Source organism: Ambystoma mexicanum, chromosome 11 (genome assembly GCF_040938575.1).
Source record: "Ambystoma mexicanum isolate Mex_15411 chromosome 11, UKY_AmexF1_1, whole genome shotgun sequence".
NCBI lineage: Eukaryota > Metazoa > Chordata > Amphibia > Caudata > Ambystomatidae > Ambystoma > Ambystoma mexicanum.
The window spans coordinates 1,170,277,793-1,170,290,367 of NC_090934.1; the positions used below are offsets into that span (position 1 = coordinate 1,170,277,793).

Consider the following 12,575-nt stretch of genomic DNA (forward strand, 5'->3'; position numbering starts at 1 on the left):
TCTTCGAGATGGGTCATGGTGTGCACTGACATCTTGTTGCACGCACATCGTATATACATGCAGCAGTGTTGGAGTAAAATCATTCATGTGTTGTGTCCTGTGAGATTTTGTGGTAGGGAGTGTTGGCTGTAGTCAGTACCATATTTGTCATTCTGCACTGATCAGTTCCATGGTGACTTGCAGCGCTCCTATGGGTGTGTGGAACCAGGGACACACTGTGGTATCCCTGGTTGGCTCAATTCAATGCACTCCCAGGGATGACTGTAGTGATATGCTGGATACAGCAACATAGTGCATATGCAGTGCATAGTGCAGGATGGCCTTACGATGTGTGAGGGCCACCGATGAGTGGTGCATGTGTTGTGGGATGTGGGCTGGTTAACTGTTAGTCATGTAGTGATAGGTGTCGGACTTACTTCATCACTATGGAATTTGGTTGTCATGTGCCGTTTCAGTTGCTTTAGGGCACAGTGTTCGGTGATGTGCACATCGTGCACTGATGTCAACATTACCACCCATGTGGAGTATGCACCCCCCTTCCCACCCAGATGCAGTATGCATATACCCCCCTTCCCACCCAGGTGGAGTATGCACCCCCCCTTCCCACCCAGGTGGAGTATGCAGCCACCTGCCTCACAACCCCGATGCACTGCCATGGGCCAGTCAGGCAACTCACCAAGCAGCCAGACACGTCGTCCAGCATGTCGCTCCATGAAGCGTGGAGTTCCGCAGGACCAAAGAGTCATGAGTTGATCCTGGATATCGGGCACAGCAATGCGTGATGATTTTGCTGGCGTTGCATACCATCAGCACATTAATTGAGTGGTATTGCTTGCGGTTGCGATACACCATCTCCATGGCATGCGGGACTACCAACTCCACATGGGTGCAGTCAAGGGCACCTACACAATTTGGCATGCCTGCCAGTGCATGGAAGGCAACTTTTGTATCGAATATCTCCTGGGGAGTCCGTGGTAGGGATATGTAGTCCCTTATGTGCTTGATGAGGGCATCCAGCACTTGGTTCAGTATCCGGGAAAATAAGAGTTGTGATATGCCATGCATGTGCCCCACTGTGTGCTGGTAGGTGCTTGTGGCAAGGAAGTGCAGCACAAGCACTACTTTCAGTAGAGGGGGGATGGCGGTGCGTATTTCTATGAGGCTCACTATGTCGTTGTTTATCAGGTCCACTACGGTGGTGATGGTGTCACGGTCAAGCCGGTACAGGGTGTGGATCTGCTCAGGTGTTAGGTTGAAGGGGGGGGCTCTGATGCGAGGAATTGGGGGCTGCCAGCGTGGTAACGGTGGCTGCACTGGTGGGGCATGCTCGGCCTGTCTCACCCTTCTCCTCCTCCTGTGTCTCCTCTTTGGTGGGGGCTGTTGTTGTTGTTGTTGTTGTTGTTGTTGTTGAGGCTTTGCAAGCAGGGCCTCCAGCTCCAGTAATGCTACTACTATTGGTATCATCTTGGTGTGGGAGGGGGTGTGGTGTGTGGGTGTGCTCCTTTTGTACTGGCCCTCACTCCATTGCCTCCACCTGTGTTGATGGTGTGCACCTGTGGCACTTCTAAACATTGCTCAGGGTTCTTTACACCTTCTCAGAGATGCCGGTATTTACACCATGCCGGTAAGCTCTTTTTTGGCCTTCAGGAGGCCGTTATTTGCATGTCCGCATTACTTGGGATCAGCTCCGGTTTACGGCATGCCGCTAATGCCGGCATGGTGTGTCCCGCGCGTGTGCATGGACCGCTATTTACGACATCGTAAAGTGCTATGCCGTAAATAGCGGTCTGGTTGGTCAAAATAGCCCGTAGCGGTAAGCGATGCTGGTAATCCTTTACCGGCATCGTTTTTCCCTTACCTCCAACCTCGGAATGACCAAATTTAATTAAAAATACCCTTTCCATGCAAGACAAAAGAATGGTGTCAATATGAAGTGTCTAGTATACATGTACATTCTTGGAAGATATTCTGTTTCATCAGTGTCCCGAAGAAGAAGAAGAAGAAGAAGAAGAAGAAGAAGAAGAAGAAGAAGAAGAAGAAGAAGAAGAAGAAGAAGAAGAAAATAAAAAGACAATAAAATGAGATTGTGGAAGATCAGCCAAAGATACATTTTTTTGCTTCAGATATAAAGGGCATGGACAGTATATGAAAATTAGCAGAGTATGGCGCATTTAAAATCCAAACTTTCGTCAGATTATAGAATACATGTAGAGCCGGACGCTGAGGACTTTGTCAAGACAAATATGTATTTTGTTCTGTAGTAAATGGTATTGTGCAACTGGCACTTTGGAAGACTCTCAACAAGAGGGCGGATGCATCTTGAATACCAAAAACTGCCAAAAACGCTCTTAAGAAATGGTATTGCCAGCTCTACGGCAACAAAAGCAGAACATCTACACACAAGGGTCATACTGAACACGAACACTTCACCAGAACTGAAAAAAGTTCCTTCTTACTCCAGAAAGCCAGGCTTGTGCTTGTGCTCCACGTGAGGCCCAAACTGGATCTGTGCCTGAATTCCACCAAACTCGCAGGCCTTCTCAAAAGATACTGGATGAGAGCCATTAAGGATGTCATCGCGGGCCTGAAAAAAAAAATGATTCTGTTTAGAGGCATGGGGTTAGCTTAGCTTTAAAAACAATTTTAAAATGAACTACCTTTCTGCAAATACTTTTGGTATCGCACTCATTTTGAAGTAAGCCCTCTCTTTTCACTATTTATGCAGTATGCACGTCTATCAATAAACACACTTCCACCACTCACACAAAGGCATCAAAAAACGGAGAGCAAGCCAGTGACATGTCCCACTCTTCTTCCATTCAGCATTTTACCCTTCCACTGCACTGACTAAAATACAATAGCCCAACTAGTCCTTAAGTGTCAGTATGATACTGCAGTGATACTGATGGGCTGATCCCTTTAGAATCTATGTGTGCCATGTGTGCCAGTGTCCAGGCTAAAGCAATTCTATAATACTTTAAAAATGTGGCTTTCAGAGAGCATTGTTGTAATGGCTGCTCTTCATATGCTGGTAAAGTGAAACTTTGTTTAAGAAATAGAAAAAGATCCAGAATGAACACCCTGTTAATGTGTACTTGTACAGCATGCCAAGATTCCGGCTCACCACAATTTGAAACAGTGTCACGGTTCACTGTGCCTCGGTTATCTGTCCAGCACATTTCCCATGGCTGCCAACCTCATTATCGACGTATCAGACCCACCCCTGGTGCAAAAGGAGAACAGAGATCATCCTGGAGTCTTCCAATGATAATCGCAATGTATTAGAAGTCATTCACCCATTATTAGATGTCATCATGGTCCTAAAGTCATCGGCAAATGTTTCAGAATTGTTAATGATTATTTGGGGATGACTGTAGGATGACCAGAGGATTACTTTAAGAGCGTCACCGTAATTTCTGTTCCTGATCATTTGATGATGACCCGATGATTACTTTGAGAGCGTCACTGTAAAATGTTGTTCGTGATGGTTTGGGGTTTGATTTCTGGACCACTTTGTGATTACTACAAGAGCACACTGTTGTGATTATTTCGGATGATTTGCTGATTATGACAAGCACACTGCCCACCTTTTTGTGCAGCTTTTTCAAATTTACAATTGTGCTGGATGATGTTAGAACAATTAGTTGGTGAACACCATTTTGGTTCTGAATTTATTTTTCATTGTATGCAAAGAACATACTATTTACTACAAAATGGAACAGACATTTACTGTTAACCCTTTTTGCAGGGATTACACTTAAAAAACATATTTTATAGAAATCGTTTTATTTAGGTAATACGTGATTGATGCACTTAATTCCAAATCAAATGTCTTAGCAAAGATTTCTTAATTGTGGGTAATTTTCCTTCCATCTGGCAACCCCTAAACTTTTTGCTGTTGTTTTCACCAGGATCTAGACTTTGCCAGAGAAGTGCAGCCTTCTGCCGCACTCCTCTGGGCTTTCGCTCCATTCTTACGGGGAAACTGACATGCCCTTAAGAGTGTCAGTACTGGGAAACGTTGTTTTCCATAGTTCTTTTATCATGTTGCAGCTTTCGCGCAACATGGCACAAGAGGGCACTGTAAGCTAAGTTACTGCTCTCTTGGGTCTCTAGTCTTCTACAGGCCCTAGATACTCTCTTTGGATTGTAAATGAACGGTGCAAGTGAATCACGGATGGGATTGGTGGCAGCGATCATTTCTTGTGTTTTTGAGCTCCTTTTGGCGTTTTAAGCGTGTTTCTCGCGCTTAGCCCAAAATGGTGGCCTGGCTCCCAAAATGGCCGGACCACAAGGCTTGTTGTCCTGTCCGCTGACCGTCTTGCCCCTTTCACCTTCCCCCGGTCGAGCCGACCCGGGGCCTTCCTTATTTGGGCATGTACTTTCCCGCGAAACACAGATGCTTTTGCAGGCTTCTACAGGCCTTGTGTGTGCCTCCAGGATGTGGGCTGGGATGTCTGGTCCCAATACACATCCTGGGTGCCAGAGAGTCTAGGGTGGTGTGAATGCCTGGGACCTCCGTGGTCCGTGATAGGTCCATGTATGGTGTGAGTGTTTTGTGAGCAGATCTCCCATTGGGTCCCCTCCGTTTTGGCACGAAGGGAACCGTGGATAAGAGGGGGCTGGAAACACCACTACCATGTCTATCTCCTGAGTTCTCACGAACAAAGGAATACAGGAGCCAAGTATCCTGCAACCACGAGGCTGAACCGAGGAATCGCTGGTGACCCGCTGAAGGACTGCTCCTCTGCACTGCTGTCGCTTTGTGAAACGCTTTCTACCTCGGATCGAACGAGAAGGCCTGTACTGGTACTTCGATCCTTGGAACAGTGGGAACAACTATTCTCGGCATCTTCACCATCTCCTGCACGTAAGCCTTCGGAAGTGTCTCTGGGCCATCCAGCAGACTGACCAGCCTACCCAGGAGTCTTGCTCTGTAACCGCCGTCAGGTTGTGTTGTATTACGAGTCCTTGTCACTCTCACACGATTCGTACATTTGGCATTCCCAGGTCTGAAGTGAGTAGTGTACATTTGGCTGAAATACACCCGGCCGCTCCATTGCCCTGCTGTGGTAACAAACTGTGCGGGTTCACTGCGTTTGGGACATCCTCAACTCAACTTCTGCTGGTGCGGAATCTGCACGACGCCGAGACGTCCCCTGTTCGTATCTGAACCTGCCAGCACTGAAACTGACGCGGAGAAGCCTGGGTCTGCTTGCATCGGGGACCGGTGAGTAGCATCGCTAGGAGGCTGCGCTTGCGTCACGGACCTCTGTTCATCTTCATTTGTTCACCGAACTAAACTGACTGATTCCCTCGAAGAGACTCCCCTTTTTGCCCGTTGGCACCAGCGTATGCAGGTACTTTTGAGCACAAGGCTCCACTCTTCGTAGAGCTTGGACTTCATTTTAGTTAGGTGCCTCTGAAGGCGGACTGGGTCTGATTATTATTCGCACTGCCTGTTTTCCTCCCCATCTAGGTGGTCTACACATTTCGTGCGTCTAACTCGTTAGACTCGTTTGTATTTGTAAATATATTGTATTGGTTTGGTATGTGTTGGTTTACTGGAGTTTTATTGTGATAACTCGCTACGGTCAATGTTACAAAGGCCTTGTAATAAATGTGTATATATTTTTAATATAACACCTGCTTGGAGTAATTTGTAAGTGTCCTTGCTTTGTGTGCTCATTGCGGCCTTTCAGTCACCCTCACCCCTCCTGAGACCTAGTCTTGACCGCCGCGATCGCTACCCTGATTGGTCTGGCTTGTCCAGAGGTTACCCTGTTCCAAGAAATTAGGCTGGCCTTCTGAACCTCTGCCCCTCCAGGACAGAGTTCAGAAATCCGTCTTAACAAAATGTATTATTAGTTAATTTTCAATGTCAAAATAAAACCATGTACTTAAGGCATTTATTACTGTAGCCCGCTAAACAACTGCCCATGACCTAAACCATAATAATCTGACCATAACATTTCTTATATACTGTTAGGCAGAAACCTGTGCAGTTCCCTCTGGGACCACTGCAAAAGATTTAAGACTACAGGTGTTTGGCAGTAAATCCACTTGGTAGCAGTCTGCACCACACAGATTCACTTGGTAGCTGTGGCTGAGCAGTCAGGCTTCCCTCAAGAAGAGTTAGGCAGTATACAGAGTATTCACAATAGGTCAAGAGAACACAATAGAACAAGTAAACACTGACCAGGGCTTGGTGTAAAAGAGATATAATTATTTATTTAAAAACCACATCTAGAAAAACACACAGGCACCAATAGTAAGAAATTCAAAAACACGGTCACTAAAAGATATACACTCCCTTAAAAGAATATTAGACAAGTCTTAAGTAAAGCCCCACTTATTTTCAGACAGCGGTGAGCGCTTAACGTAGATGGCACTCTAATAGTTCGTTTTTAAAAGGGAGAGAAAAGCAGAGAACAAGTTGAAACAGATCCCAACACTTTTACAAAAACATAACAAGAGAGGGAGGCAAAGTAACAGTGAAGTTAGAGTTCAAGAGGCAGGATCCACTTTCAGAGGATCAAAACGAAATGTGTCCAAGGTCACACGGTTGCAGTGCACAAAAGTCTTGTAATGGTTCAAAAAGTAGTTGGACCACAGAAAAGGACCAGTTAGAGGGTCAAGGCGGCCAGCCCAGAAGGTTAAGGAGTTATTATTACCTTGTAGCAATCTTTAGAAAAGGAGGCCTGGCAAACACGGTACCTTAAAGTGGTGAGAAGACTCCAGCGGGGCAGTTGTTCCTGGCAGCGGATGCAAGTCGGTGCTTCGTCCGGCGGAAGAGAGGATCTCGTCGTGGAGGAAGACAGGAGTCTGTTGCACTGCCAGGGAAGAAACCAGCCGCAGAGTTTCTCAGGTACAAGGAGCGGTCCGTTGATTCGCGGTTCAGTGGTGAGTGGCTATCCGGCCGCCGGGGTGCTTGGCACGGGCAGTTCGACCACAAACAGGTCTGAGGTGCGAAGAAGGAAGGTAAAAACTGGTTGTGCCCACCAGTCAGGGGAAGAATGCCTCTCCAGCCGGGAGATCTTCTCTGTCGTCGTGAAGTGGTGAGTCGGTTCTGCAGGGCTCCACCGGTGGTGTCGTCATGGTAGGTTGGCTCAGCTTCTCCCTCGTCGGATTCTCAGGTCTTGTGGCGACTTCTGAAGTTCCAGTCCCCAAAGCACTGCTTTTATGCAGCATACCCCCATTCACTCAGCCTAGCTGTCAATCAAACATGCTTAGTGGTGAGCCGGCCGGCTCACCACTTGGCCCAATCACACAAGAGTGCAACTTGAGTTACCAAGGTAACTCAGTCCAGGGTGCCTAAACCCCCTCCCACACGCCCTGTGGTACCCAGACAGAGGGGCACCACTTTTGGAGGCTTCTGTGGAGAAGGCCGCCAAAAAGTGGAACAAAGGGCTCGACTTGGGTTGGAGTCACAGAAGAGAACACAAACGCCATTTTAGAATCGAGTCCTGGCAAAAAATACCAACCGGCGAATTAATATTAATTAGATAAACCAGCGGTATGTTCGAGGCTATGAGAATTAAATAATTAAAGTTGGTAGCCTCGAATAATGGGAAAATCCCATAGGAAAATATTCGCGGTCGAATATAAAAAGTAGTTTCCACTGCCACCAGCCAAAACTCGATGGGGGGGACGGAGACGTGCCCCCTCGACTAACAGACCCCGGGGCAATCGAATTGCCCCGATCAGTACGTCCACAATATGATGGTTTGTACTGGCTTCTGTTAATAATTTGGGACTAGTAAAGCCAATGGTGACTTTACATGCCCTGGGAGACAGTAGTCAGTCCCAGGGTATGGAGTCTATGGTGGGGTGTCACTATGACACCCCTGTGTTACTGCACAGAGGGTGCTGTGTAACACACATAGTAAAAACTCATGAGACCCTATGGAGTAAAGGACCCCATAGCCCATAAAACACATTAACAGTCAAAGGAACACCATAAACATGTCCAAGAGTGGGAGAAAAAGAGTCTCACTCTTGGCAGGAGAAAAAAACAAACTCCAGAAATCCAGCAAAGCTGCTGGGGGACTCACTAGGTTAGGAAATTCAGCCTAAAGAGAGAATTCTCCCTAATATATACTAATTGGTTCACTAGTTTTACAAGGAAGCATGGATCGGAATAACTATTTTGTCATGTGTTTGTTTGTTTTAATGAACATTTTTAACATGTTTTATTCTGTTTTACATATGTATAAATTGATTGTGTTTTTACTCTTTTGCTGAATGTGTGTAAAGTTTCACTGGTTGAAGCTAGGTCACACAAAGAATTGAATTGATGACCAGTTAACAATACAAACCTATTTCCCTTTCTTAAATAAAACAGACTTTTAATCTCGCAAGTAGCGAATAAATCAGAAATATTTTGTACTTATTAACTTTTTTAGTGAATATGTACAACATAGTGTTAAAGAATAGACCAGTAAACACTCTTACCTCTTGCCTTCTACTTGGATGGAACCCCCCTACTGTGTCCTGATTGCTGCCAGGAGAGGGAAGGCCTAATTTCTTGATGGTGGGTCAGCCAAGCTCTATCCTGGGCCTCTGTTAGGCAGGGTTTGCCTGCAGTAGCCTCTGGGAACACTACACACAACTATGACTACAGGTGCAAGCAAAACCAATCTTTGGTATAAGTCTGTACCACACAGTTTTTGGTAGCGAGCTGAGCAGCCAGGCCTATCTCAAGAGGGAATGTGAGCTTGTAAGGGTGTTACACACAGGTCTAAAATGACAAGTATTCCGATAGAGACTTATACTCAGGGTTTCTTGGTAAAACACTTATTAATTAATTACACAATCATTTATAAAGCATTCACCAAAAGGAGGCAACCAATATCACACAAAAATATACTACAATACTGATTACTAAGCCGTTAATCTCCCTTTAAGTAGGAGCAAAATAGCATTCAAGTAGGAGCAAAAAGGCATAGTTAATAAAACGAATATTACAGTTACTCTGAAACAGTGCAAATAGTTTGGATTCACCAGAGGAGTTGATTCAATGCAATAGGTAGGCCAAAGTCAATGGACTAGAGTCCTGTATAGGTAAAAATGGTTCTGGTATTTAAATGTTAAAGTCTTTGCGCCGGTACTCAGAAGTAGTTCATGGAAGAAAGGTTCATATGTTTGGTTACAAGCTTACTAGGCCTGCAAGTTGCCAAAGTTGTACGCACTTTGGCAGTGAGAGGTAAGTTCTCTCGGTCGGGTTTTCACAGTACCTTATTTTGAAAAAAAAGATTCAGCTGAAGACTTCTGTTCCTGGCAGTTCCTGCAGATCTCGCTGTTCCTGAGCCTCAGTCGTGGGGACAAGAGGGAGGACATCGGGGGACTCCTGCACTGCACAGGGACTGGTCACAAAACTGGCAAACTAGCAAATCTTCGATTCCGGTAGCGGTTCAAGCACACAAGCTGGTGTCCTTCTCCCTGGTTAATCCTAACCAGCTCCGAGAATGGTGTCCAGGTGACTTACGAGTTGATTGGTCCTACCAACTCAAAAGAACAAGTCGTCTTTGAAGTGCTTCTCTGTCGAGATGAACTTGGTGATTCGGCCCTGCAGAAGGGCTCCAACGGGCAAACCAACGGTCCAGTAGTTGCAGCAGCCGTCCTCTTCCAGCTCGTCTTCGGTTCTTTCGTTCCAGTGGTCGACTCTGCCTTCCAAGCCAAGAGACTCGCCTTTTAAACAGTTTACCCCCATTCATTCCAGCCTAGCTGCCACTCACCGAGCATGGTGGCTGTCCTTGCCGGACAGTCAGACAGCCAATCACGCCAGAGTGTATTTGGGTCTCCTAGGAGACTAAGCACAGGGAGTTTCAGGCACCTCCCTCACTTCCTGCCCACCCCAGACACTCAGGCGCCAGAGACGGTCTTCAGTCCTGAAGCCCGCCAAAGGCATAGGAACAAAGGGACCAAACCTGGTTTGGAGCGCAGAGGCAATCTCTAGAAGGACCTTTCCAAAAAGAAACAGCGAAAAAAGAAGACCGGGACATCTTTTTACCGAGGGGGCTCAGACGCCATCTTGAAAAACATGGCTCCTGTGATTTTTAGCTACCTGTTTCCGCGAGCGGGACAAATCATGGTAGTTCATTGTAAAACCACTGCCACCAACCATTTCGATAGGAAAGGGTAGCATTTGACTGATACATGAGTTTCTAGACACAGAGGATACTAGGTAACCCCTCCAGCACTCTATTGGAAGATATTGTGTGCTGGGTCTAGGCATTTAAAAATACTAGTAAAGTCAATTTAACTTTACTTTGTCTGGGAAACAGTAGTTTATCCCAGAGAAGGTATTTAAACCTTGGGACAGCTTAAAAGGCTTCACAGTGTCACTGCACTGAGGGTGCTGTGTGACACACATGAAAAGATGATGCCTATGGAGTTATGTAAAACTCCATATTCAAAAAACACACATCAAAATACATGAGAGAGTGGGAAAAAAGGCTCACACTCTTTCCAGGTAAAAAAATCAAGTCCTCAAAATCCAACAAAGTTGCTGGGGGTCTCTAAGGTGAAGGGAATTAACACATTTTTGAGAATTCTCCCTAACAGCCTCCACAAATAGCAGCAGCTATCGCTTAGTTAAGAGATATACCTTCTTCTCCTTTTGTGATAAAGGGAAGGCTGTACTCTCAAGAGGGATGTGAATGTGTTTCAGTAGCAACTCAAACAGCAAACAATAACAGTCCAAAATAAAGGGAATGTCCAATCAAGGTTGTATAAAAAGTAGATATATTTTAATAAAACACACCATCAACAAAATAACTAAATAAACAAACACTACACAAAACCCACCCCGATGAAAGAACAGAGAAATAGCAAGCATAGCACAATGCAGCAATCTGGCACCCCGACCTCACACAATACCAAAAGCCATTCATGACCTAGTTCACACAACCACGATTATGTGAAGACATTTTGTGTTGCATGGCCACGTCTCGCACCAGAAGGCCAAGTGAGGGTTTTTTGTGCTCTACTCCGAGAAGGCAATCGAGAACTAGTCCGGAATAGCACTGGAAGGACTTGGGGGAGGGGTGGGCATTGCACCTGGATGAAATATAAGGCTGGCCACCCATGACAAGGGTAAGAATTGTGAAGGTTTAGTATGCGTGCTGTATCTGGAAGATTCACCATGTGTGCCACCTGGATGAGCCTGTAAGTATAGCCCATGCTCCTCCAGGGCAATTATTGAGCCGTAGTCTGTCGCTAACCATTTTGTCGCAGCTGCAGAAATTGACAGAGGAAGCTAGTACCTGACTGGGCACACATATAACAATTCCCCACCTGAACTGCTAGGTACGTATAATGCACCACTCCGGTGGACACTGGCCGCAGGCATGGACACCCGCACACATCAGAATACAGCAATGACTATGGCAAATTTGGTCTTGCTGGTCACATAATTGTCACGCCTACTTATACCAGACTACGCTTTAACACCTGACATCAGTATGCAGTGAAAACATATGACAAATTCGGGCACACTGGACACATAGTGAGCCTCTAGCACGTACACCATATCCTGACTCCTCCCAGCACCCATCCACATGCCTGATCTCATGAGTTGCTATCTAGTGGAGCCTGGCCAACCCTGCTAAGCCTTATTTTGTCCAAAAGCATTCTAATCCAACTTTGTGACCTAAATAAGTGAAAACCATAATGTTCTTGTAAAAGGATTTAGTGAACTAACCAGTCTCTAGGGCCCAAACTGAACCAATGGTGCAATTAAGAGTCAATTGTACTTTCTAAGGTTTCTTGTCGGTTCGATCGCATCAAACCAGGTTTTGTGTGCTGTTTCAGCAGTAAAAACTGTGTTCAACTGAGTCAGCGGTTTTGTTCCAGTCCAGCAGTAGGTGTCATCTGCTTATAAAGATTTGCAGTGAAGATGCTTGCAGCTGAACAAGGAGGTTTTAAGAGAGTGGGTGCAACAAGGAGTGTCATTTTCTAGTCGGGCTTCGACACGCTCAGCCAGTAGAGTGCGATTGTGAACTGGTTCGAGAATGCATTTCAGAGGTTTGGGAGCAGCAGTCACGTTGTTCTATAGCAAGGAGCAGTGTTCAGCTGGGTTTGAACAGGGGCTCTCTGCATTTCAGATGCTCGAGAAAGGAGAATTGGAAGTGCCACCAGGGTAGGTTCAACAGTTTGTTCTACTGTGAAGATGCTGGGGACTGGATCCTCATTTCTGCTGGATCAGTTTGATCCAGCACTTGAGCTGTGTGTTGATGCTCACCGAGGATCTGGCCAGATGGGAGTTGTGGAACCAAGACGGATGCGTAACCCAGACCAATAAGGTCTGAGTCTCCTCCAAGAGGGTGACTTTCCTATTGATGCACCCTTCTATTTGTGTGATGTACCAGAACAGAGTAGTTGATCAAGCGCAAGAGCGAGAAGGAACCAACACCACCAGGTATACACCAGCTCTAAGGGAAAAAGCAGGTCTTAATTTTGACTGACAGATCGAAAGATGAAGAAAGTTTGAGTACGAGGAAAACTAACCCTTCTATCAAATACTGAAGTCCAAAAAAGGTCCTGATGATGGGAGTTAACCATCAGGTTTAATT

At 45.9% G+C, this 12,575-nt stretch overlaps 1 protein-coding gene across 11 annotated transcripts in view; it reads right to left on the reverse strand.

Annotated features, from left to right (window-relative positions):
* The window catches only part of TLN2 (talin 2), a 7,472,684-nt gene that overhangs the window by 6,709,566 nt on the left and 750,543 nt on the right, over positions 1-12,575 (reverse strand). For all 11 annotated transcript variants that reach the window (XM_069624483.1, XM_069624482.1, XM_069624486.1 and 8 more), the window contains one exon: positions 2,457-2,584. In XM_069624483.1, the coding sequence (XP_069480584.1) occupies positions 2,457-2,584 (128 nt within the window). The remainder of the gene's footprint in view (positions 1-2,456; positions 2,585-12,575) is intronic.